Raw genomic sequence first — 27,264 nt, forward strand, 5'->3', positions numbered from 1 at the left:
GAGGTTGATGACGTGCAGTTTTGAATCTCGCCAGGCGATGGTTACCGTACTTATCTAGATAGATATTATAGATATAAGAATAGTCTCTAAATCAGGTCTATAAATCTTAAAAATAAAAAGATAAAACTTAGTCTATACCACCAGATGTACTGTTAAGTCATGTCTGGTTACAGATAGATCACAAAGCTCATCAGCTAGCAATGCCGCTTAACGAACCCGAATCCGAAACAAGAGGATTAGACAATGGCGACCATGTAAGTATTGTAGCATTTTTATTGTTTCTTATTGGACATTGTTACTTAATAATATCTCTATGGCATTATGAGTGCCTATGGGAGTGGGAATCACTTAATATCAGATATTAAGTGATTATAATAATTAAAATTAATATATATATATTACTTATAAGTTACTAGCAGACGGCCAAGCGTTGCTGTGGCTAAGGTTTTTGTTAGTAGTATATTTTCAAGGGAAACGGTAGAAGAACTTATGTGAAACGTTGGTACTTTTAATACAGCGCCATCTGTTAGAATTGTATCAAATAATAAACAAATAATTTGCAATAAAATAAAATTGTGACTATAATTAAAGATCTAAGCTATCCTAACTCTTAAGTTGGACCAGACTGCTCACGGTGTGCGAATTTAATTTAAAATCGGTTAAGTAGTTTAGGAATCCATCGCGGACAAACATCGTGACAGGAGATTTATATTAAGATTAAGTATCATTTTAAAAATATCCATCTTATGGTTTTGACCTATATATTTTTTTTCGATAATGATTCTTTGATTTTTGATTCCTATCTGAAAAATTAATTTGATTTGCAGGTAAATAATGTGAATAGTAGTGCAGTTATCGTCCACCCCAGTCAGCTGTTACCCGTATTACCAGCTCCTAATCCTCACACAGCTATCATTGGTAAGTAAAAAGTAGTTTTGCGGTGGAAAATCATTAATATTGATTTAATTGTACACACATTTTAAAATTTTACATTTTAAACTTTGAGCATTCAATGTATATTTTTTTGGACGTTTATAAGTGTACCTACATGAATATATGATTTTTGATTGATTGTGTTACGAAGAGTATTTATTTTGTCCCAGTATCCACAAGCGGGGTCAATGGCAGCGTGTTTCCCTGGCAGTCCCTAGTGCCCTTACTGCGTGCCGCGTCTCCGCCTGCCGCGGCGCCCGCTCAACCCCCTTCGCCTAGGACACCCCGCACCCCGCATACACCACATACCCCACATACACCGCACACGCCGCATATTAAGAGTGAGGAAATCAAGGCTGAGACTAACGGTGAGTTAACGATATCAAATATTTTGACTATAGTTTTTAGGTAAAAGTGATTAGGATTCTTTATTGATTGTTTACTTGTATTTACAGCGATATAAACGTTAGTCAAGCTGTGTTGTAATTTATTTTTTTATAAATATTAAATAATTCACAATTAAATGACTTAATAAGATTCTAAAGTGACCGTTTATCGGATCCTAAAAAGTATGTTCAATGCTTAAGTTACAGATACCGTAACATCGATGTGTACAGATGAAGACGATGAAGTATTTGAATGTGAAGACAATACTACGAATTGTGGGGATAATACCAATAATCGCCGAACGCAGAGCCTTTCTTCTCTCAGTCAGCCTGGAGGGCCAGAAAAGGTTTGTGTTGCCATGGTGACAAAAAAATATTTTTATAAAACACTTGTGATAAAATGTTTCTCAAATTTGGCTTTTTATTCCAGAAGGAACGTCGCATCCGCCGTCCAATGAACGCGTTTATGATATTCTCTAAACGGCATCGCCAGGTGGTCCATCAATTGCATCCCAATCAGGACAATCGTACTGTTAGCAAGATTTTGGGAGAATGGTGGTATGCTCTCAAACCTGATGAGAAGCAAAAGTATAATGAACTCGCTAGTGAGGTAAGTCTGCATAAAAATTGGAATGGCTATATATTTGATATATTTTGTATAATTATATAGCATATTATTTAAAAAAAATCTATCAGGTAGATTCTATCTAATATTAATAGAATGCGTAAAAAAATAATGGTCCTTCGAGCCGAATTCGATATAGTAAAAGTGTTATCTTTCGGACGAACAAAATATAGAAAATATTAAATATCAATAATTCTGATAATCGAGGGAGTTCAGCCGAAGTTTTTATTCTTTTTGCCTTTTTTATAGGTCAAGGAAGCACATTTCAAAGCACACCCTGAATGGAAGTGGTGTAATAAAGATCGTCGTAAATCTTCAAGCAGTAGGGATCCCACGGGATCTATGCCACAGGTATGTGATGACATTAATAATAATAATGGTTTTGAACATTAATTATACTTAAAATCGCATAGTTAAATTCTGAATTGATATATTTTCAAGTCTGAAATAATGGTATTCTTAATGTAATTCAGATTCATTATTTTATTTATTACTAGCGATCCCCCGGCTTCGCACGGGTGCAATGCTGAGACTAAATACACTACAGAAAATCTGTGAATGTTGTATATAAAAATGTGGGTTATCCATAAGAGATATACCATCACGGACTTTTCTGTAGACCTTTCAATGTGTACAATACTTAGTACATTATTTTGATAAAACTCGTAGGATTCAGCCTGCGTTTGCAATGTAAGCGGAAAAAATGTAATTATTTACGACATCACATTAGAAACCTCAAAAATAACAGTACTTCTCCACTATTGAATGGATGTTATTATACATATAAACTTTCCTCTTGAATCACTCTATCTATTAAAAACCGCATCAAAGTCCGTTGCGTAGTTTCAATGATTTAAGCATACAAAGGGACATAGGGACAAAGAAAGCGACTTTGTTTTATAATATGTAGTGATAATATGCGATAAGGATTCATGTAAAAACTACAATCCAAGGTTACAAAAATATTTCACATAGAGATATATGTATATACATAAAAATATTTATTATTATAAGGAACATATTTTAGGTATTCTGGATATATTATTTTATTCCAATCAACAGAGTCCTCGAACGCCGTCTGATGTTATGGCCAGTGGATTGCCGACTAGTGGAACTGAAATTACTATGAATACTAACTCATACACTCACATCGCTTCACCTCAACTTAGTGATGATGAACCTATGGTAATATACTTTTACTTTCATAAAGTTAAAAATCATGTCACTAGTTAAGTTTGGTGTTCTTTGGTCGATGTTAACTGTCTCTTATTGTTAAAAAGTAATGCGTTTATCTAACCTAAAGTAGGAGTATGGGTTGCGATGCTGGAGTAATAAAAAACTGTAACTTGAGGGATTTATGGATTCATAAACTATAGAACACATCTATTACCTATAGAGTATAAAGAATATAAGTCATGTTGGAAACGAGAATGTATATAATTTATGAATGCACGAAAAACTTTATATCACCAAATCTAAGATTTTAGAATTTATTCATATATCCTTTTTAATTATTAACTAAATTATAAATGTGAATTATATAATGTATAACATTTTATCATATTTATCTAAACCGCAAAATTATTACTAGCTTTTGTATAATTCGTTTATCAGTAGAACTATTTGATGGCAATATTTAGGTATTCTTCCAAAATATTTAAGCTGGCAATAAAGGGACTATATTTACCCGAAACAATTATGGTTCAATACATTAATCCAAGTAAATAAAAAAAAGCTTACTAAAATTGCATGACAAAGCAACAGGCGGTAAAAGAGGCTTTGAGGAGAAGAAGAGGGATTATGGAAAGGTCACAAATATTTTTTTTTACTTAATTTTTTGTATTTATAGGCAACCCAGAATATAGAAGAGCCACCACAAGCCAGTGGAAATGAGATGGACCTGAAGTGCGGAGAGAAAGTCAACGATTCAGACTCTGAGGGCGTCGAGGCGAGAGAATATTTGACGCATCATGACCACACAAGGCGGCCTAAGGCTATCAAAGCTAGGTAAGGATTCAAAACGAAACATCTGTATAGAACACCATTTTATTTGTGTAATAAGTTCTCTTTACAAATAATTACAAAAAGTATAGGGTCATTCATGAATAGTTTCGGCTTACAATAATATTATAAACGGAAATAATGAAATTTTACTTAACAAATTTAAAATATTCGATGATGTTCTTTGAAACAGGTTTTATTATTACATCAGGCTTTGACCGAATTGAAATGAAAACGTAGTTCCTTTTATAAAGTTATATTTATTATACCGTGTGTGCGGTTCCTATCATTTTTTTGACACGTCAGAGATGGCAAACCTTTTTGGCCGGGCACTCTTTTCAATATCAATACTCGCCTGAACATCTGAGTCTATACATACATTTTCCCTTTTTCGGTGGTGAACTTTTTTTGGAAGCAACAACAAACAACACATTCTGGTAAAAATATTTTATTTTCGAAAGAGAAACCTGAGAAATTATATTTAATACTGAGATTTTATTAACAGAGCTGGTTCATCTGACAATCTACTGGGTATAACAGCTTCGAGTCCTGGCGGGTCCAAGGTATTTCAGCCTACGGGAGGTGCATTTAAGTCTACACATGCTGATAGTGGTAAATATTTTGGAATTTTGTATTTTTATTTGAAATCGTTATATTGACTAGTAAGAAAGTAGTATTGTCTTTTATAAACATAACTTTTATACATTTAAAGAAAAACACTTTTTTTATAATAGTCGACACCAACTCCGGGGAAATAAATACAGATAATAGAACATTTTCTACTGCTGTGATACTTTTTTGACATTTAACACCTTTTGTCTTGTCACCGTGACCACGCACGCTGTAAGCACGCGAAACGTCGGTTTAATTTTAAAATTATGTTTAAATAATTATAAGTTTACAATAATACATAACTTCAATCCGTTAAAAAAGTGTTTTTCTTTAAATAGTAAGAAAGTAATTATAATTGAATTTAATATATTTTGGCAAACATTGTTAAATGACCTAAGTAATCTAAGATAAGGTTTTTCCTTTTTGAATGATAGAATATCATCCAAAATACCAATTCTACAAATGAAGGAAAATCTCAAGACTCTATTTCGTCTCGAGTACGAGATGCGTATTGAATATGCTACGTCAAAATGTGTTTTTAGTATAATGTAATTACAAATAAAAAAAGAAATGGTTCAATAATTATTTTTCATTGATTTAAAAATAAAATATCTTGAGTAAATTTACTGTGACTAAGTGATATTTTAAGATTAGATACTATAAGATTTTTTTCGTATGCATACTTACATAGGCATACTGGATAATTAAATATCATTCCCAACAGGAGATAACCACAGACAATGGACAGCATTCACAGCCGTAAAATCCACTCTACCAGTGCCAAGTTCGCCTCACACAAGCACACAGAACATCACCAACAGTGTTCAAGGGATTTCTCTTAACGCACCCAATATATCGACACAAACAGCACTAGATAATGCAATAGCGTCGATAATTAACAGTCCATCGGCCAGTAGTGGTGTGCAAGTAATATCGACTGGAATGTCTAATCCAACGATGTCGACAAGTGCCTTGAATAACGCACTATTGAAGAGTGTCACGCTGGTTAATCGGAATTTCAATGATAATAAACCTACAGGTATTTATAGTTTTGAGATACCTGTTAGATAGATTGATAGATGATAGGTTTTAGAGTTTGCCAATAATGGAAAAAGAAACTAGTAGCGCCTTAGTAGACCTTTTCTAGGCCTCAGATTTCTAAATCTGTTTCATGATCATTTGTCTATGTAATAAGGCAAGTAGGTGATCAGCCTCCTGTGCCTGACATACGCCATCGACTTTTTGGGTCTAAAGCAAGCCGCTTTCCTCACGATGGTTGCCGTCACCGTTTAAGAGAATGTTAAATGCGCACATATACAGAAATTCCATTGGTCCAGTCGGAGATCGAACCTGCGACCGACAGTAAACCCTTCGCGGGTAAAGGCCTCCTTCAGATTTCCAATTACCTCTGTCCGTGATTTTCTTTTTCCATTCGCTTCCTGCTATAGCTTCGTATTTCTTCTTTCCACCTTTTTTGTGGCCCCCTCTTCTTGACCCTTTCCAGAGTTGCTTGCTTTCCTGGTGTTTTCCAATTACAGCATACAAATTTTTGCTCGCTTTTCAAAATTAGTAGAAGTCTAGGTTTTTTGGGTTTTAGATTTGTCGGTTTGCTAAAGAAATTCACGGAAGACCTTGCGGATTACTAAAATTGTTTAGTGAATTTCAATAAAAAAATAGTATATTTATTATTTAAAGATTTCATTTAGTTCTATTCTACTCTAGTATATTGACTGTTTGAGCTCATTTAGCACTAATATGATAAAGGAAAACATTGTGAGGAAACGTGTCGGGCACAAAAGACTGCTCACCTACTTGTCTATTAGAAAAACGAATTTTCACAAATACAGAGTTAGAGATCTGAGGCTCATATCTAATCTTCTGTTCTACTCTGATACAATTATATATTGGTTTCATCATTGGAATTGAAAGGGTACCGACAATTCTCTAGGTTAAATAGAATTATGAAAACAATCTAATAATTAAGTAGCGCCATTTAAAAAAAAATAAGTTACTAATATTACATAAAATTGTAGGACCAATTACGCTCTCGGTGGATGCATCAGGCAACTTGTTTATAAAGACGAGCCAACCCAGTGAGCCAGCCAATGAGCCAAATAGACTTCACTATGTGCAGTTACAACGGCTTTACGTACCTTCATTCACTACTGGTAAGTTTTAGGCACACATATTCCATCAACATTTATCTGAGAATTTTCAATTTTATATGTACATATAGATAAAGTAATTAATCCGTTTTATACAATATTTTTTTTAGAAGTTGAATCAAATCAGAATCAGACGCAAACCCAAACAGTCCAGAGTGCTCCTCCAACTGTTATAGTGTCACAGAGCAATAACAACGTTAATAATAACAATGTGAACAACAACGCACCACAGAGCAAACCAACGTAAGTTTTGTAGCCAAAGGCTTAGTACGCATGTGGTCTGTGCATATTTGATAACGATTTGCTTTTAAAAATCTACTTACATTTACATTATCAGAGTAGGTATATGCAGATAATAGATTAAGCAAAGATATAAGCTATGTATTTTTGTTTTTAACTTTCTCTAAATTTGCTTGTTTGAAATATATTTCTTATCGATAGAACTGGTGTTATTTAAATTATTTCATAAAATTAATCAGTCCGATTGCACTGGTCGAACTTTAATTGTTTTATTTAGTGGCAGTTTGACAAAGAGACGAAAGAGCAAGAATAAAATTTATTTTTTGTCGATTAGGTTCAATTTTTATAACAGCAATGTTTTGTTTAGTGAATGGGATAATGTGGAGGAAACTCGCCCTTTCCCTCTCGCACCTACTCCAGCGCAATTGGGACGCGCGCCGTTACAAAAGCGGCTCAGTCGAGGTAACGTCATAAACTATTTAATTTTAATATTTGAAGAGAAAGATTGTAGACTTTTCTATACATATACACAAAGGCTTAAAACCGTTAAGTTTATTATTACAAGAAAAAATCGATACTATCTCTATTCAATATTAATGTACTCTTTTACTACTGTCTTATCTAATAATACAATAAATGTTTAATATTTTCTGTATTTTATGTTTTAGATTACTTTGTTATTCCAGGTACTTCAACGGGTTCGACAGGTAGCGGCGACCAGAGTGTACCGCGATCAGACAGTAACTCCACCCCTTTTGACACTCCAGAGTTGATACAATCGCCCAAGAAACTCGAGAACCTTCCAAGCCCGTTACTGAAGAAAACTCTGTTTAAGAAAGGCAATGAGGATGGAAGGGATAAGTAAGTTTTAATATATGGTGGCGTTGTTGAGCAATTTAAAAAAAGCCGCATTATCAAAACCTTACAATTCATTTTTTTTCAATGCTGTTTTATAGTATGATTTCTTAAAATCATTTGTTTTTTATTCAAGTTTAAAAACTATGCTACAAAGATTGTCTTTTGTCTCATAAAAGATATATTTTTTAAATAGCTATGAGTTGTAGATATGCATCTAACACAGGCTCGTACGATGAAGGAAAGAGTCGACGGCGTGGGTCAGGCATAGAAGGCTCATCCTACTTGTCTATTAATAGTAATAATAATCACGAAACAGATACACAAATTTGAGGCTCAAACCTAAACGATTGTAGCGCACATTAGTTATTCATTTAATTAGTATTATTTGCTTAGTTTAAAGATTTCTTATACCTTTCATATATGTCTATTAACTAGATAAGTTAAATAAATTTATTAAACTCCTTTTTACAGGGTTCTAGAGACAGTTAACTTTGAAGCCAAGTTCAGTACGTTACCACAGTTCAAACCCGACGCCTGCAGTCCCAGTGGTATGGTTGTACCGCGAAGTCCGCAGCTATATCTCAGAAAGAAACATAAAATTGGTATGTTTATTTAAATCTATTTTAATTAATTTAAAGTATATGGGTATCTCCAGTATATAATATTTTTAAATAAATCTAATTTATAATTCATACGTTTTTGTTTTTTATCAAAATTATTAATTCTTATTTTCATTTCATGCATAAAAAATAAGTAAAAACAAATGACAGTTAAAATAAAAAAAAACTTAAGTTAATGATCCCATCCTTACGCATATCTTAAGGGGCTGTATTGTTATCAAATCCAATCACAAATCATGTAACACCAGATTTGATAGTGTTCAAACCTTTGTGTCTAACTGATTACAGTTTAAACTATCAATTGAGTTAAGTTTGAACTAACATAATTATGATTGAACATATAAAAGATTCGGAATTAAACTGCGCTAGAAATATTTCTCTCATTCTTTTCTCGAAGGTTTTAAATATTTATTATTTCAGATGACGAGACAACCGTTGTGACGCCTCAAATAGAAGCAGAGGTTCTTAACGGAAATGGTATCCCGACCCCCCATTCGTACGGCACTCCACACACCACCACTAAACTAGTGGGAAACACTTTCTTCGGGCCCGACTTTAACATTGACACTTTTAGAGGTAATTGGGATTTTAAGTCAAGTTTTCTATTATATTCAAAGCTAATTTCCAATGTACAATAAGCATTGTCCGCGTTTGTGTACACAGTAAAATATATGCAAATATAAATGTTAAAAATATCGCTGAAATATTCATAGGTTTTCTTATAGTGTAGGGGCCGTTCATAAAATACGTCACACTGAAATCAGCTTTTTTTGACCCCCTCCCCCCCCCATTGTCACGCTGTGTCACACTTTTTGTGACCCCCCCCTAGAAATATTTCGTCACAAAAACTAAGACCCCCAACCCTACTGAGTATGATAAATTCTAGAGAAATAGTATTTTCATTTGTTACTGAATCGAGAGCGCAGGGTACGTGGAAACGTTACTCTCTCAAGTATTGGAAAAACAAAGAAACCCGTTGTGAGCGCTCATGTCATGTAATAAACGGCGAATGTCACGCTGCCCTATACCCCCCCTCCCCCTTGTCACATCTTGTCACACTCGGCCAGACCCCTCCCCCCCCCTTGTATGCGAACGTAGTTTATGAACGGCCCCGTATATAAATTCCAATTTTTTTTTCTTTAGTGTCAGAGAGCATGGAAGAAATGTCTCCCCGTACACCATGTTCGGCACCTGGATCTGCTGCGTGTTCGGGTGCGAGAGGAGAAGCTGGACACAGAAGAGTATTGGAACAGAGGCGACATCTAGTGCTCAAACTGTTTCAGGAACACGGCATGTTCCCAACTACGCAGGCCACTACTAGTTTTCAGGTAATTACCTATAGACATTATTTTAAAGAGTTTTAAATTGGAATAGTAATATTTTGTTAAATTCAGTATTTAGTTTTAATGAAAACTAGCAATGTATTGTTCTAGTGTGGGCAACTTTAAAGAATTCAACAGTAGAAAGTTGCTCTTTTTTTTTACAAATTTATCCCATCCATCCAATAATGAAATGAATAAAAAAAAATAATGACTTTAAATAAAGTTTTGATTCGACGACTTTCTACTATGCGTATACGTACACGTATTTTCATAACTCTTTTAAAGTGGAAAGCCGTTATTATTTAAGCTTTAAGAATAGGATGACAATGATAGAGAAAGTATAGGTTTTACATAACAAAAGTTTGGTGTATTCAAACTTCAAGCGAGTTTTTTGACAGCTCAGCCAACTTAATAGTTTCGAAGTCCCGCATTCTTCATTATCTAACTTAAAATATAATATTTGCAGGCGGCCCACACAGACATATTCCCGACCAAGATGTCCTTGCAGTTAAAGATTCGCGAGGTGCGACAGAAACTGATGGCCCAGTCAAACCTTACTCCGCACTCGGACGTCAACACGCCTACTAGTGAGTTTTAAAACTTCATATGTTTTATGAAACAGACTTATGGTCATATAGTGTAGTTTAATTCTTTAAAATATATCTATTTGCATCGTTTTACCTATGGTACTCTCTCTTCATCAAAGCGTAGGCACAATCTGACAGAAAGAGACAAAAGATACAAAGGGCAAATTCTTTTGTTCCGATGTTTCTTATTGTGGAAAACTTGCCTGATTCTTTTTAACACATAACATACAAAGGAAAATAATACTCATGGTATGACTTAAAAACTTAGGGATTATAAATAGTGCCGGAGAGTTTCATGCCCGCTTTATGCCCTTGACTTGCGAACTGGTACTAAATGTAAATGTTGAATCGATTTATAATCTTTTCTGTTAACGTTCATAAGTATACTTATTTACCTATATGAATAGTTATTTTGAGTTTTAGTATGTAAATGATATAAAACATTTGAATGACAGCTATCTAATGTTTCCGGTAAAAGAAAAATATTCTTGGTATTTAACGAGGAAACGTTGGATAGACTGTGACCGCCTAATAATCATTAATTTATAATGAATCAATAAATAAATTGCTACCAGTGCCGCGAGCGCGGACAAATTTACTTAGGAAAGCTCAATTACGCGCGTCTTCCGCATCCTGAATACTATTGCACGTGAGAATTATATTTAGTTCCACACTAGCTCAATTGAGGATTGCATTTATTTATTTATTAAGTTTACAACATCATACATATTACTAAATCTACTGATAATTTTATAAAATCTTATATCTAATATGTATGACAATATATGTAAACATAAGTTATGCTATTAATATTATTCATAATTTGTTATAAAAAGGATAAATTTTATGTTTTATTGTTCTTAGTTTAAATTATGTATTGTATTAGAATTAAGAATAGAAAATAAATACATCAAATGATTTCAGACATAAACTCTCCGCTCGTATCCAGCACTCTGCAGCCGACGTCAACCGCCAGTTAGCGATGCGGTTACACACTCTCCATTGTGGTGCGTCATTGAATTGCAATTTTTGACCACATTGCATATAAAGAATGTTTCTGGTTCGGTATTGTTATGAAGAGGATAGACTAATTTTATTTGGAGCTCATAAGTAGTCAATTGTTTCTTTCTAGAACTAATTATTACTTCTATCGTTGCGTCAATAGGAATATGAACTGTTGGTGTAACTAAGGTCCATATTCAAAATCGTATGAAATGTCTGTCAAATTTGACACAGAGAAAATAGTTTGACAGCTCTTAAAGTGATTGACGTTCTACGGGCCTAAATGTTATACATTTTAATTGTCGATATATATTTTAATATGAACCTGTGTACATATCAGCTCTTCGGTTCAAAATTTAGAACTATGTATAGTCTATTCTCTATCTGTGATGTTAAAGATTTGAAAGTTAAGGAAATTGGATTCTAATAGAACGCGTACGCGAAATCGTACTGCAATGGAGAAATTTTCAATTGACACTTGTGGTATGCATTTAAATGATGCAATTGGTTATTAGGTAACCAAATAATTAGATTAAGAAAAAAATACAAAAATAAATAAAAAATGTTATGTGCGTGAGTGTTATGGTACGCGGTTGTGTTATTCACAGTTTTAAAATATGCACTTTTCTCTAATTCATTCGGATACAGCTTCATAACAGATATTTTTACTCTAAGCACCTCTCATATTTTTAGCAGATTCTTAACTAATTAAGTCCGATTTAGCAGGCTCTAATGAAAATAGGTTGACTTGGTGAGAGGTGATAACAATTGATGTGGGTACATTGTTTACCAATTGCGAATTATATGAAACATAATATACGATTTATATATTCATATAGTTATCATATACTCAAACGTGCACGATCTCAATGTATATTGTATTTCGTTGGAAATATTTGTATAATACATATGTATAGTACATGTAGTTAAGGGAATAAAGGATGCATATCCTTAACATTTGGCTCTTCATCAAATCTCTGTCTGGATAAGCAAAGGTCATTAAAGTCCTTTTCAAGGGGAATTTAAAGCTCTGAGTTTTTTGATGTTTGTGTCTTTAGACATGGTAAAATTCAGATAAGTGTGAACTAGTAGTGGTCAAAATCTGATAACCAAAAACAAACAGTTTACACTAAGGTTTAAATTCAGAGTCGAGATTTGGCGCATAATAGGACACCCGAAATCCATTAGTTTTTGAGGCTTTGAACCAGCAACAGTCTCGACTTTGAGTCTAATCCTTGAATTGTCTTAAATCACAATCCATAAGAGTACCAAATGTTATTTGCAATACGAACTGTGTATAATGCCCCATTCAACGACTCGTTTAACTAACTCTATTCAAAACTACAAAAAGTCTATTTTACTTAAATAACCACAATACATTAAATATATCACCTTAATGTTCAAAATATTAATTCTGAGGGCTTGAATGGGGCGAAATTTGGTGCAAATCGTTTAGGCATTAATCTTTATAATTTTCTATTTTATGTTGTGATGTTCGTCTTCCACGCGTTTGAAAAAAAAATATCATTTTATAAAATGAATATCTACTTTATTTAAATCTTTATGTACAGTTCTTTAAGTGGCAAGTGGTCGATTTGTTGCCATGTAATATAAGTTTTTTATTTAGTGGTGCTTATCATGCAACGTACAGAGCGACATTTGGTTAATTAAAAAGCTAATTTTAGTTTTGAATTATTTTTAAGTTAGATGTCGCTCCAAATTTTGCTAAAGCTTTGCTGATTACGAAAAAATTTATTTAGGAATATGAATGTTACATTAATTCAATTTTCTGAAATATTTTTTTACTATCTTGCTTACTTTGTAGATTTGGCTGTTATTTTTATAGTTTTAGAGATATATAAATATGGACATTTCACAGAATCAGCTCAAATCATTAACGATACTAGCTAAATCAATATTTATACAATCTCACTGTAAATATTAGATGATATTTTAACGTAGCCTTAAGTATTCCTGGCTCTCAAAGTAATTAGGGTTTTTATTTAGAATGCTAATTTTAGATGAGATATATTATTTATACTCGAGAAATTTTCGGCCAATACAAATGTTTATATGAAAAAAATTGTATTTTTAAAATGATCTCTTTCGAGCTAGAATAATTGCTTTAGGAGTCCGGAAGTGGAGAGAATTTATTAAATATATAATGTAAGAGAATATTTTCGCACTGTTAAATCTTATCTTTATAGGTGTATGTAAAATGTGAACGTAACGACTTTACAGAGATCCGAATATAAACGAGATGCGGTTGAATTGTCTAAAGAGAAATAAATAAAAACATTCGTAATCCAAATAACTGCCATGAAGGGTTTATCATACTTTTAAAGAAATAGACCAATGTAACAGCTATTAAAATCTACGTAAGACCAATAAAATATCAATGAATTGTTGAATTTGAACAATCTCAAAATAAGACAATTCAACTGTTTGGTTCGATCTAAATTCGAAAATAGACGAAGCAAAATGATTAATATAGTCAATTTATTGTTGGTGTAAATGTGTGTAGCAGTTGTTACCAAACAGTCCTCTTCTCCAAACTGTGTGTGACTGTAGAATGTGTGTAATAATAGAGCAGCATCATCAACATTGTTTTATTTCTGACCATGTTAATCTTTCCCGGTAAAAGATGCAATTTATTAACCACATAATGTCTTTCTTTCGAGGGTATTTAACAATAGCTGACATGAGTTATTATTTACAATAGATTTTAACTATATACTTATCAGTAGATAATTCGATTTTTCATGACTAGATTAATTACATATTGTATTTGCCTCTTATATTTCCATATTATACACATGTTTCAGATGGGAAATAAGAATTTGGGATTTTTCAGTCACTTATTTTATTAAATAGCAACGTTTTCACTACAATTGGCCTAATTATATTAAGCTTATGTTAATGATGTGGCAGTATAAGAGGTAATAAAGAAAGGATTATAATAGAATAATTATTATACCATAACAAATAGGAAAATTAAATGTGATTATATTTGTCATATCCACAAATTACCCTATTACATTTTATGTTTTACTTGCACTTTAGTGATATATAATTTCATCTAGTTTAAAGGCCTTGTCAAATCTTAGAAATAATGTCAAATTCTTATTACAAACAGGAACTTTTAACTTAAATTGTTAACTTATTTCATTCTTAAAATCTGGTACATTAAATCAATTGCACATTTTGACAAGGCCTCGAAATTAGGAGTTTATATTGATGTTTCAATTTGCTTACACAGTCCACATTTTGTTTGTCCGTTTCTAACTTTGTATGTATTTTGTGTTGTCAATAACAAATATGAAAATCTTGATGCTGCATATTACTAGTGCCTTATTGACTCTCAGAACTTAGAATAGTGTACAAAACAGTTGCGCCATATACAAACCTAGGCTTTGTCAGTCAATATGGTTAATAGGCAGTTTCTTTTTAGACTGAATTTACTTTGTTGCATATAACGTTGTAATGTTATACTTTTAAGGGATAGATATATGTTTGAAAAAAAAAACATTTTAAATGGAAGCATTTCATATTCGTTATTTATTTCTTCTAAATAAGCTATTAGCATAATTGTTTAGTCAGAATGGTGTACTTTGTAAATAACTTATTTAGAACAGTTTATTTTAGATTTAAGAGTTTCAATTTAATGTAAATTAGATTGCATTAGGTAAACCTTAATTCAGAAACATTGTAGTGGTGTTTTTTTAAATTAATCCAGTTTATGGACCAATAATCTTTGTAATGGAAGTGAAGACATCAAAAACAAATTTATAGAAGAAACAGATACTGGACATACTGTTCAAGCATATTGGATCATTGTATGAACTTATGTTTAAACATAAAAACTAAAAAAACATTTGTGTGTTTCATTTATTTACTTAACAAGTAATAAATTCAGCCTGCAGTACCAACATTAATTAAAAAATAAAATCTGCTATGTTCTATAAAATAGTAATAGTACTAAAATTATTTTCAAAACTAATATGCATCAATCTAAGTTTTCACTTTCAGGTTTTGGTATAGTTTTTATTAATAAACCAGGTTTATCTTCTTCAAGCATAGATAAGGCTGCCTGTAATTCCATATTATCTCCAGGATCACTAAGGACTAAAAACTTGAGAGATGACATTCTTGATAAAGCAAATATTGAACCTACACATATATTACAACCAACAATATCAAGAAATTCTAGAGTATTTCCATTCTGTCCTGCTAATCGATCTAGACACCAAACATCAATAAATTTATTGTTTCTCAATGAAAGCCATTTTAAAAAGTTAAGACCAGTCAGATTTTTAATACCCTCATACCTGATACCATTGTAGTGGAATTTTGTGCAATCAACAGCTTCTACAAAATAACCGCTGACGAAAGTACTAGGTAGATTGAGAGTCATAACATCTCCAGAAATCCACTCCTTCGAATCTTTGAGCCTGTAATATGTGGTACATAATAAATATTAATTCGTAATATTGGTTAACGAAAATTAAAAAAAACCTACAAACCGAACAGAACAATGACGATATGTGAAAAAGTGTACCGCAGCCAAATTGCTACCCAAAGCTGTAACTCTATCTGGCAAAAACTTTTGATTTTCTATTTCCTGAATTTCTTTCATGTCTTTCCACCAATCTTTTACGTCTCCAAATGTGAGATTAGGGATTTTTTGCATGGCATTAAGTATATTCATACTTGGGTTTTTTTCAACGAAAATATTTATTTTACTAATTGTTTCACCTTCCCTCTTATGCCAAGGTTTTCGCCACTCAGGATATAGTTGGCCATGCACTTTTCTTGGCTGCTCGCCTTTTTCATGTTTCTCATACAAAGAATTTGGTTCGCCTTGACAATAATATCGTACTATATGTAAGGGACGATAAATAGTAGTCTGCCTTAGACTGTGTGCCATTTTTGTATTTATCAATACATACTATTGAGAATTAAAATTGTATTAGAAGCTATTATAAAGGAATAGGATATGTTTTGTTTCGATTTTTTTATTTTGTAATATGAGAGACCACAGGGCACAGATCAATTACGATTATAGTCTTGTAAGTCTTCGAAGTTTGTGTAGATTGTCATTTTGACTTTGAGAGATAACATTGTCGTTTTTTTTAATGTAGCTGTGGTCTTAAGTTTTTTTTATTCATGGCCCGCACGGTTTTTGCATTGTGGCCTAGGGTCAAAACAGGGAAACGGGTAAAAAAGTAAAATTATCGGATGGAACGGTAGAGGTCTTAAGTTTACAAGCGAATTTAAATGACTTAAAGATCTTTGTTACCAGGTCATAAAATTAATAAAAAAAGCGAATTTAATTTGGTATATACTTTATTTTTATTTAGAATTTATTGAACTTCTTATCTTACTTAAGTAGTAGGTAATTTTGCTAATGTTAGTAAGAGTTAAAAACAAGCATGCAATGGAACAAGTATAAATTATATTAAACATTTGTTTTACCTATAAACAGTAGGTTATTATATAGTTTTTTTTAATAAAAATCAAAGTCTCTATTTTTTCTACAATATTACATGAAAACAATGGGAGTTTATGTCATTATTAATGAATCTTTTTTGACTTTCTGTTCGTCGCACATATTAAAGTAGGTATTACACTAATTCATAGTACCTAGGTTCGATCTACGTTCTGTCGTGAGTAGGTCTTATATTTTTCAGTTAAAAATCTATGAATATTGAATCAATAGAGATATACTTGTTATTTTACACTAAACAATATTTTCATTTTAGTGTTTGTTTTGGATTCTTGGCATGTTTCCAAAAGAACGCACTGCTGGCTTATTTAGATCAAGCCACGCTCGGTAGACGACGCGATAACCAAATCTATTCCAATTAAGCTTTCCATATTTATAGTAAATACACAATAAACTGTGCAGTGAAAACAATTATTTAAAGTTGCTGCATTATAGCAACCTTTTGAGAATATCATTCATGCTGAAGAAGTATGTTTAAAGTGTATGTATTTGTATTTCATTGTGAAAAAACAACTGCCTAATATCTAATCGAAATCTAAGTTTTAACTAATTCTTATTAACTCAAACTTATTTAATAGCTGCATGCTATTCAACTTGATACAAATTTAATTAGCTTAAGCTTTTTTTATTCGGTTTGGATAGAATTTTTTGTAGCGACACCTATAATGTTTTCTAATACCGAGTTCATTTACCGAATTCTCTCTCGATAGATCTAAATTATATCTCGATTCTCGACTCTTTTGATTCTAGACTTTGGGGCATTCCTGTTAAAACAGTATTGGTTGTTCCTTTCTTCGCAATTTATAATAATTGTTGCTCTAAGATAAGAAAATTTATAATCTATTATAATTATACGTAATTTTTTAAGACTTTTGGCTCACGAGTATATATATATATATATATATGGACATTTTAGATTCTGCATACTCTTATCTCTGCTGGTTCTATCAAGAGGGCAAAAACAAAGATGCGACCAGACGCCACCACAAGCGACTGTAATGACTCCATCAGACAACATGGGCATCTATCGTATGAGTATCAGTACCAAAGGGAATGACACCAACATCTATCGACCGGATCAAACATACGTTTGTAAGTCTGTATGAATTTGTTTCGAATGTTACGTAAAAGATGTAAATTCGTATTGATTTTTTAAAACTCTTTATAAGGAATTTAAATTTGTAGTACGGTGACGCCACCAAGGTTAATCTCTGTAGCAGTTTTTTGGTGTTCCCTGTTCTTTATACTATACTAGTGACCCGACCCAGCTTCGCACGGGTGCAATGCTGATGAAAAGCAGGTTTTTATTATGTATTGTTATTTCCGTCGCTGGAAAGCTCCGATAATATACGCGACATATACCATCACGGACTTTTCTGTAGACCTTTTCAATGTGTACAATACTTTATACATTATTTAGATAAAACTCGTATGGTTCAGCCTGCGTTTGCAATGTAAGCGGAAAAAATGTAATTATTTACGACATCACATTAGAAACCTCAAAAATAACAGTACTTCTTCACTATTTCATGGATGGTATTATACATATAAACCTTTCTCCCTTCTTCTTTTAAACATATAATCACTCTATCTATTAAAAAAAACCGCATCAAAATCCGTTGCGTAGTTTCAAAGATTTATTCAAACAAAGGGACATAGGGACAGAGAAAGCGATTTTGTTTTATACTATGTAGTGAGTAGTGATGGTATATTAGGCTATGAAAAAAATTAAGTTATCTAAACCACTACCAACGATGATTCAGAGGTGTGATTTTATCCTACGAAATCATGTACGGTGTTAAACACTTATTAATCGGTAATAAATTGTATTGTTATAATGATGTACAGTCGGAATTAGTTTAAGAATAGTTAAACAAATATTTTTTTTAAATTTACGTATAGTATAAAGTCTTCTGATTTCAGTAAAATTAACAACAAACAACGCGACGCGTCCTTTTCGATGGTTCATGATAACGGTGGAGGATCCAGAGATGGATACTAATCCGGAGTATGATCCGAAATTTGTGGACGTCGGCAGCCTTAAAACGATTGATACGAACAAGCAGTCCCGATATAGTGAGAGATGTTATAACTCTGTTGAAAATACTGATAACTCTGATAAATACAAAGTTGAGGTAAGTTTAAATTTATTAAATAAAATGAAGAAATGTAACCCTGTCCTAAAAATATAATATGCTATATTATTAAACCAGTAATCTGATATTTCACACAAACTACTACTCAAAGCTCTCAAGTCTCAACTATCTTAATATCAAAAATTCTTCAAAATCATTCATTCACAAGCAGCCATTTTGGTATAAGGAGAAGTAGGTTTATGCCACAAAAATATTTACTTTAAAGTACTTGCAAGTATTACTGCATTAATGTGTACAAAGATAATAAAATCTACAGATTGATATCTGGTAAGCATCACTACGTCTTATGAATTAGTATGTCTTTGTAAATTAATAAATAACAATCAGTGAAACTACCACCTTCTTAGATCTGGGCCTCAAATATCTGAATATGTTTTGATAATTTGTCAATCTAATAGACGAGAAAGCGATCAGCAGACACCGTGGACTTTTTGGGTCCTTCACCGTTCGAGCGAATATTAGATTACCTTAGGAATGTAGTTACACGCTAAAGCCACTAAGCCAACATTGGATTCTCTCATCAAATTATGTTAAAACTTCTTAATCTCAGATTCATTGGGTATCACCGAAGCAAAATGCTCGTAGACAGAAGGTTAGACTTCGCGCTATGGTGGCGGAGAATAAGGAAGTATGGCACGTTGGAGAAAACCTTACCATCACCTTGGAGAAGGATGATCGCCGACCCCTGGATAGCCCTCCCTATCCTCCTGAACCAAATTGTAATTTGTGCAGTGAGGCACAATATGAGGTATTTGCAAAATTGTCATAAGGATTACAGTATGACCTCACTTACGCCCGAACCCAATAATTAATCCACGTGATAATCATACCGTGACATTCGATCGATCTCCTATGTGCATCCCAATAACCAAACCCTACGAAAACAATCCATTTTTGATGGTGTAAGTGTCATTTTCATACAAAGGTCTTTCCACAGACATTGATCAGAGCTCCTATGGATAGCTTGTATCGACAGATGGTTATTACAATTCATCGATTGGTTATTGGCACACTTATTACAACATTTGTATTAAGATTTCTCCTCTCAGGTGGTCAAAAATGGATCGAGATAGGTTATTGGGTTTGGGCTTAAATGTTTGCGTTTAAATCTAGAGTATAATCTAATTCAATCAATACAAATATAACTACAAGAGGATATTCCTTTTGTCAGTTAAAAACTACCAAAACGATAGGTACCTGTAAGTAAACAAGTTCGAGAGTCAAGTCCTTAGATGAATCTCAATGGAAACCAAAACATAGTCCGTCTCAAATAAGGAATATAATCTAAATGTTGCAGATAATATGGCAGCGAAAAGTCTTCCTTTAAGTCGGTTTAAGAGAACTTTAGTTGATCATTTTCATTAATTCACCTTACATGCCTTCAGAACTCAGAAACTCATTCTAGTTACTCGTGATTAAGATAAATATCATTGTAATATTATATTCCCTCTTTTAAGTAAACTCGTCCGTAATCTTTTGTTTAAAAATATTTCAACTAAAATCCTTTGAATGAAAAAGTAATTACAAGTTTGAGTAAGCACTTACCTACTTCCTAAAGTTATTTAAGCGCAGAACGGAAATCAAAGTTTGTTACTTTAAATCGTTGTACTATCACAATCGTTGTCTCGATTTTAAAATGCAAAACTGTTCTTATTACATCTCTATACAATTAACTGTCATTCATTAATCCTCATCCTCTGAGTTCTAAAAATACGTGTTACCGGGTTAGTTATAATTTAATATTTTCATTTTAATAGATTCTTATTTTTTAATTATATTATATTATATAATTTTATGTAATGCAACGAAGTGTTAATAAATAAATAAATAATTTTTGAGTATAAACGTGGTTTATGATGATATTAACTTTAAATTTCGTTCGTCGTTCATTCGTTCACTCAACGAAGCTACTAACTTAACTTAACTCAAAGCCGTGTATACAGATTGGAATTAGCATTTATGTACAGGATTAAAAAGGATCTTAATTTAGGTTATTTTCAATGGACGCTGGTCGAGAATGACTCATCCACGCTACTACCCAAGCAAGCCAGATGACAATGGTTACAGTCATTTAGTGGGAGCCTCCCATTCTTTTTCTCACACAATTTGGCAACCTGGAGATCAAGCGTCACCGGGGCTCCAAAAATTGGCAGAGGAAGCGGATATAAGTTTAATTGAAAGGGAAATTATCGATTCCGTAAGTTCATATAGCGTTAATAGAGATTTTAAACTTAAAAAAGAAATTCATCGTATCAGTTTGAAAACGTCTTGGCAATTAACCAATGTTGTGTGAACTTTAATCAAAAGAGAAATGATTAATGCTGTTCGCTTTATGTTTAACTTGGGATAAATGATACGTATATGTTAAAAATTCAGATTTTTTTTGATAGGAGTAATTATCAACATTAGTTCACCAAACTGTGGTAATTTTAAGTGGCATCTCCGAGACGCATATTTCCCAACTTCATAGTTGCCCACTGAAGTATTTCCGAACCAACTCGACTTCTAGGGTCTTTTGAGGGTAAAGATAAGAGCGTATCAATTCAAGCGTTCATGGGCTGCGGTATCACTTACATCAAGTGAGTCTCCTGCCCATTTGATCCCTTGTATATTAAAAAAATATTTCAATTCCAGATGTCGCCTCTGAACGGTACAAGGACCCTGATAATAGGGAAACGTCGTTTTCACCCAACCATGGGTGAACCATCCCATTCCTTATTTCGTGTTGATAATGTTCACCACTTATTCTCATTGGTAGTAGCAATAAAGCCGTCTCCAGATTGGTTCCTGGGAGCATACAAATTTGAACTCTGCACTAACGTTGGATGGTTGAAAGAATCTGAGATTCCACTCTTTCCATGGGATGCGGGAACTATGGATGGAGTCTCTTACGAGGTGTGGTTAATTTTATTTAATTGCCAAGCGTTTCCATTCAAGCTTTAAAGACGGTATTGTTATTTTCATCTAAAATCTCTATAGAAATGTACATTACATTATGATCAAGAGAACTCAAGACCCTTTTGAATAAAGGACAGTTCTGTAGGGTCAAAACTGTCCTTTATTCAAAAATCGATCATAATATATTCATAACTAAAATGCCGGGATAATTCGCTAGCCAATTGAGTTTGTGGAATTTACCCAATAAGGAAATTTTCTTAAGAAAAAAGTGAGATAAAACCGTAGAAGGGTGAAGCTTCGCTTTAGTTATATTAGTTTTTATTGAAGTGAAACTTCTTTATCGGCGTTGGAAAAAAATTTTTACCGTCACATTTTTCGGTTATGCGCCATATTTTTCCAGTTCCTACCAGGGTTGATTCGAAGCCATTATTCACAAAAATATATAATAACGATAACAATGATAATAATATTCTAATTCTCTAAAAAAAATTATAAATTTCAGGTTTTATTTATTAGTTTTTTTTTTAAATAATTTTTCTACTTCTCTTATTTAACCAATTTCTGTAAAGTTGCATATTATAGTAGATCATTTTTCTAAAAATAACGTCATAAAGAAGTTTCACATTTTACGTGTATATGTCACCGTAAGATTGTAAACATCGTTATATTACAATCTATCTAGTAAGATTGTAAACTATCGATAGATTGTGAACCCTATCATTATGATTGCAATTTAACGCATCATTTTTCGCTATATTGTAATCTACCGAAGTGAAACCGTTAAATTACAATCTGTCCCGCGTCAAATTGTCAACTGTCTGCAAGTTCTTCCTGATTGGTCGGTCTCATTTCATTTAGAAATGAAATAAACGTGTCACTTAAATAAAATAAATTTAATTTTTAATAGGAAATTAGAAATCCTGACATATGTTAGAAACAAATTGTAACGAAATATTTATTCTACAAACACAAATTCTAATTAAAAATTTCAAAAAAATCAACAATTCTTATGTCTTTAAGCACAAATTATAAAAATAGAAATAACAAACAAATATGACGTGTGGCCGGGGTGGCCGGGGTGGCGGGGGCACATACCGTTCAACCAATCAGAGCGCGAGTTGCATTCCGTCCTACGCCGGTTCACAATTTGACCGCTTCCCATCGATAGATTACAATCAAGCGAAAAATAATGCGTTAAATTGCAATCATAATGATGCGGTTCACAATCTATCGATAGTTTACAATCTTACTGGATAGATTGTAATATAACGATGTTTACAATCTTACGGTGACATATACACTAGTACACGCACATATATTTTGTTCTTTAGTCTGCCTCATCGATAACTCAGCCGCGTGATGTTGTAAGTCGCGTGGCTGTGGGGTCATTCAACAAGGAGTCGCCCTTCTACCAAATGAATCTTAACGAGATGAAACCTTTCGCCTTGTTACAAGTCAGACTCTTGAACGTCTTTCCTTTAGTTGGGGCTGAATGTTCTCAAGAAGGTACAGTTTTCATTCTATTTCTACATTAATTAAGACTATTCAATGTGTTTTGATGAAACATTATTAAAAAACTAAAATTAATTGAGCACCTATCCATTTACTTTTTATATGTATATCAATAATTTTTTAGATTCAGTTTTCACATGCTCTGAAGCGCAAAATGATCAACAGGAGGAACAGAGAGAGAACCCAGAAGAGTAAGTATTATTATTACATATTTGGTTTGACCAATTATAACGCGTTTATTGATGACAGTTATTTCATATGATTTAAATTAGTTTTCACAACAATTATAGAACAATACTGATGTTCGGAATAATTGTGTAGTAAATTTCATTGTGATAACATATTATGTAGATATAATTCAGCAATTTATGGTTATAAACCACACTATGTCACATTGTATAATTTTAAAACCCATTATTAAACATTTGTTTGCTCTAAGGTTACATCTATTTTAGAATGATTTCTTTATTAAGTATTTTTTTATGTAAATTCTAAATAAGATTGCCCGTGTTTTAAAATGTAACGAATCCGTTATTATAATTTCCGTGCTTAGAGTAAAGAGTTGCTTTAAATTCAAGGGGTAAAAGTATATAAGTAGTTTTAGCCTAGAGGCAAGCTCAAGAGTTTGCGACTCCTTGAGGCAAGGGCGGATCCAGCTTTGGCGCCAGGAGGGGGTCACATCAAGTCATCAGTCGTGGTCAAGTCAAGAAGTTATACATTGGTCATCATTCAAAGTTATTATATTAAATTAATTAAATATTAAAGATATGTAGTTACATATAATCTGGATGGTGACAAAATATTGAAATAAAATCATTTGCTTCAAGTGGTCCACCTAAGTCCTGGAACCAGCTCAAGGGGGGTCATGACCCCCATGACCGTCCCTGATCCGCCGTTGCCTTGAGGGCAAAGGTACAAACCCCGGCTGTGCACTATTGGAGATTTGTTACAAATTTACAAGTATTTAACTAGAAGCTAGCATGCCTTATACCCAAAAAGTTGAAGGGTGTGTCGTGAATAGAAGGCTGAAACATGTAGTAGTATTTTAATCGTGTGTAACAATTTCTGAAACTTTTTTATAGAAAAGAAGATGAAATGGAGGAGCCGATGATATCAGAATTAAAAATAGCAGAAGAATGTACCGCGAGTGAGTCGGGGGAGTGTCTTCTTAAATATCGTTTAGAAGCTGGTGGTAATTAAAAGATAAATTAAAAAATATAAGTTAATAATTAAAATAATAAAATTTAAAAATATAAGGTAATAAATATATTATATTATATATAGGTACTGCTTACTCTTTACCGAAACAGACGAAATTCCGGTTCTATTATAGGTTCGAAGGTAGTTCTTATAATTTATTTCCACTATTCTATGGATACAGGTAGCAGTAAATAAAAAAGACGAAACGATGGAAATTATGACGAGTTTGGCATGTGACCTTGAATAAATTCTAAAATTAATCTCTAGTTCATCCCAGATACGCGACACGATCCGGTCGTATTACCAATCACAATCAAAAAATTTATATTATGCTATGCTCATAGACTAGCATAGACTTATATTTCTTTGTTAGCTTAGGGCTTATAGAATATTAAGTGATACCAGAACGCTCGCAAATTAATATATTCAAAGAAGGAAGTCAAAGAAAAACAAATGGTTCAGACACTCTAAGTTAAATAATAAAAATAATAGTTGTTTATCTATATACTCTGTATGAATACGACTGAATCAGCGAAGAGTTGTTATTGCTGCAAAAATACAGTGAATATATGCTAAACAGCAGCTATTTTCTGTTTCAAATGCAAATCCAAAAATCAAACATAAATTCAGAAGCAGGAAATTGTTCGAAATAATTGACAATCAATTGTTGTCCCACGTTCGACCAAATATACAACTGTGCAAAATAGCTTAAAATATTCAGCATTTACGTGTTACGATGTTTTTAGTAGCGTTAGCTTTTTATTAGGAAATTAGACATACTATATAATATATTATGTAAGTTAATAATGCTGATATATTTTGTATATGAATGTTTATACTTATTTTTATTAACGCATACAGCTGTTTCCAGAAATAATTACGTGTCCATCAAATAAGCTTTAAGATCGAAACCGATCGCAAAAAAAAGAAAAAAAAAAGCTATGATTATGAAAAATCAAAGTAACTGATATTTTATTGATATCAAATGGTTATTAGTCATTATTTTAGTACTAGCAATAAATGTATATATTTATTTTACATAATGTTTGACAATACAATTATATTTATGGTATTCATTTGTCGATATTTTATTCATATTTTCCGATCAGAAGCTTGAACAGAAAATAATTCTTCAAAGAAATTGGATGTCTCAAGAACACTTTCCATTATTAGATAGCAATAAAATTCGATTAAGGGGTAATAACACAAAGTGGCGGGACCGAGGTCTGAAGCCTGGAGTCGGGATGCATCCAGACAGTTACCGTTAATCTTACACTTGGAAGCTGGATGTGGCGTAGACCTGATATAAACAGCTATTAGGTATATGTCAAATATTAAGCCAAAATATCGCGCAATAGCATTTTTTATGAACTTACAGTAATATGTTTATCGTTTATTTTTCGTATGGTTTGCCGTTATGGGGTTATAACTAAAGTGACCGTTTATTCTTTGACTCAAAAAGGGACATTACTTTAATTTAGGTCAAAGAATAGGTAAGAATACCTAGTCAAAGAAAAGAAAAACACTTTTCAAAGTTATTTATTTAGAAAAAGTTGGATTAAACGTTACGAATCTCAAAATGTAGGTACCCGAAATGTTTATTTATATTTATTTTCAACAAAAGAAGAAATTTGTTTTAATATGGCTGGAGACGATTTCAAAGAAGAATGAAACTTTTGACATGTTTTTTTAGAATTCGCTCGGTTTCTAAGAACGGGACAATTATGCATCCTACAGTTCATTGCGGGACAGCGGGACTCATAATTGAAAAAAGGGACAGTCCTGTCCAAAACGGGACGTCTGGTCACGTTTTAAGTTATAACCAGCATATACTAGCAGAATCGACAACATATACAAAAACATACACCCGGAACAATATTTGTGAACAAAAATTTCGCTTTAGCCGTCCGTACATACAACAATCAATAAATGTCACTGGCATACTTTCGTCTGCTCGCTATATGTTAGTATATTATAAATGCATGACAAAATAAACACTAATACACAGCTAGATTGAAAGAGAGATTTTAGATTTCAAATGTAACTTAATATTTATTTTCCAACTCCCACAAGGAACATTTGTTATCTTAGCATTTGATTAGCTTTCTATCAGCCAGTGGCTTAACATCAAGATTAGATACAGAATATGGTCCCTAATTGGTACGTTAATTTGATTGTTTGTGGCAACTTGGGTACGAAGTAATAACTTAAAGAGTCTTAATGTGATATACACCGTCTTAATGAGACTGCTCAGGATTAAACTCGATTTAGGAATTTACGGCTAAGTATTGTGGAAATTTAAGAGGATTCCTTTAAGACGGTTGAGTTTTTCATTATATTTATACTGAAGTTCACCATTTTTGGAATCGAGTAAATTGAGGCATCGAATAAGATTACTGTCGCATGATGCATTTATGAGCACTTCAAAATCAGGACTGTCAAAGAGGAGATCAAGACTTGTAGTATGATATACAGAAAAAGGCTACATAAGCATCCTAATAAGCTTGCCAAGCAGCTAACCATACCAGACCTAATAAATAGGCTTAAAAGGCGACAAATCCTAAGTCTTGATAGACACGGTTGACAGAGAGGAGTAGTCTATGGTATAGCTGACTGATTGCAAGATAAAGACTTATAAATA

The 27,264-nt window shown here is 32.7% G+C and overlaps 3 protein-coding genes across 6 annotated transcripts in view; 2 read left to right on the plus strand and 1 right to left on the minus strand.

Moving 5' to 3' along the window:
• The window catches only part of LOC110993039 (protein capicua homolog), a 35,111-nt gene extending 19,886 nt beyond the window's left edge, over positions 1-15,225 (plus strand). For 3 of the 4 annotated variants that reach the window (XM_022259108.2, XM_045631211.1, XM_045631212.1), the window contains exons 13-31: positions 174-254; positions 828-918; positions 1,104-1,301; positions 1,521-1,666; positions 1,750-1,929; positions 2,194-2,295; positions 3,007-3,129; positions 3,794-3,951; positions 4,451-4,557; positions 5,282-5,596; positions 6,591-6,725; positions 6,833-6,965; positions 7,330-7,424; positions 7,649-7,823; positions 8,292-8,422; positions 8,861-9,016; positions 9,584-9,768; positions 10,229-10,349; positions 11,274-15,225. In XM_022259108.2, the coding sequence (XP_022114800.2) occupies positions 174-254; positions 828-918; positions 1,104-1,301; positions 1,521-1,666; positions 1,750-1,929; positions 2,194-2,295; positions 3,007-3,129; positions 3,794-3,951; positions 4,451-4,557; positions 5,282-5,596; positions 6,591-6,725; positions 6,833-6,965; positions 7,330-7,424; positions 7,649-7,823; positions 8,292-8,422; positions 8,861-9,016; positions 9,584-9,768; positions 10,229-10,349; positions 11,274-11,329 (2,688 nt within the window). In that variant the 3' untranslated portion in view covers positions 11,330-15,225. The remainder of the gene's footprint in view (positions 1-173; positions 255-827; positions 919-1,103; positions 1,302-1,520; positions 1,667-1,749; positions 1,930-2,193; positions 2,296-3,006; positions 3,130-3,793; positions 3,952-4,450; positions 4,558-5,281; positions 5,597-6,590; positions 6,726-6,832; positions 6,966-7,329; positions 7,425-7,648; positions 7,824-8,291; positions 8,423-8,860; positions 9,017-9,583; positions 9,769-10,228; positions 10,350-11,273) is intronic. The other variant, XM_022259110.2, reaches the window with a different exon arrangement.
• Positions 15,223-16,411, minus strand: LOC110993040. Its single transcript, XM_022259111.2, has 2 exons — positions 15,875-16,411; positions 15,223-15,802 (listed from the first exon to the last, which is right to left on the minus strand). The coding sequence occupies exons 1-2, from the start codon at positions 16,276-16,278 to the stop codon at positions 15,358-15,360; spliced, it is 849 nt and encodes a 282-aa protein (XP_022114803.2). The 5' UTR covers positions 16,279-16,411; the 3' UTR covers positions 15,223-15,357.
• A 747-nt stretch (positions 16,412-17,158) lies between these two features.
• LOC110993041 (spondin-1) lies at positions 17,159-24,984 on the plus strand. The gene is made up of 9 exons (XM_022259112.2): positions 17,159-17,338; positions 17,774-17,949; positions 18,781-18,992; positions 19,564-19,761; positions 21,004-21,210; positions 21,648-21,908; positions 23,243-23,417; positions 23,548-23,614; positions 24,506-24,984. The coding sequence occupies exons 1-9, from the start codon at positions 17,328-17,330 to the stop codon at positions 24,621-24,623; spliced, it is 1,425 nt and encodes a 474-aa protein (XP_022114804.2). The 5' UTR covers positions 17,159-17,327; the 3' UTR covers positions 24,624-24,984.
• The last annotated feature ends 2,280 nt before the right edge of the window (positions 24,985-27,264 follow it).

The sequence above is a fragment of the Pieris rapae genome, chromosome 14, assembly GCF_905147795.1.
Source record: "Pieris rapae chromosome 14, ilPieRapa1.1, whole genome shotgun sequence".
Classification (NCBI taxonomy): domain Eukaryota; kingdom Metazoa; phylum Arthropoda; class Insecta; order Lepidoptera; family Pieridae; genus Pieris; species Pieris rapae.

Bases quoted from the DNA above. Each gene is read 5' to 3' on its own strand.
- LOC110993040 (XM_022259111.2), bottom strand. From the start codon at position 16,278: ATGGCACACAGTCTAAGGCAGACTACTATTTATCGTCCCTTACATATA. The intron at 15,803-15,874 runs GTTTGTAGGTTT...CACATATTACAG, and splicing joins TATCGTCATTGTTCTGTTCG to GCTCAAAGATTCGAAGGAGT.
- LOC110993041 (XM_022259112.2), top strand. The intron at 17,950-18,780 runs GTAAGTCTGTAT...TTCTGATTTCAG, and splicing joins ACCGGATCAAACATACGTTT to TAAAATTAACAACAAACAAC. The intron at 23,615-24,505 runs GTAAGTATTATT...ACTTTTTTATAG, and splicing joins CAGAGAGAGAACCCAGAAGA to AAAAGAAGATGAAATGGAGG.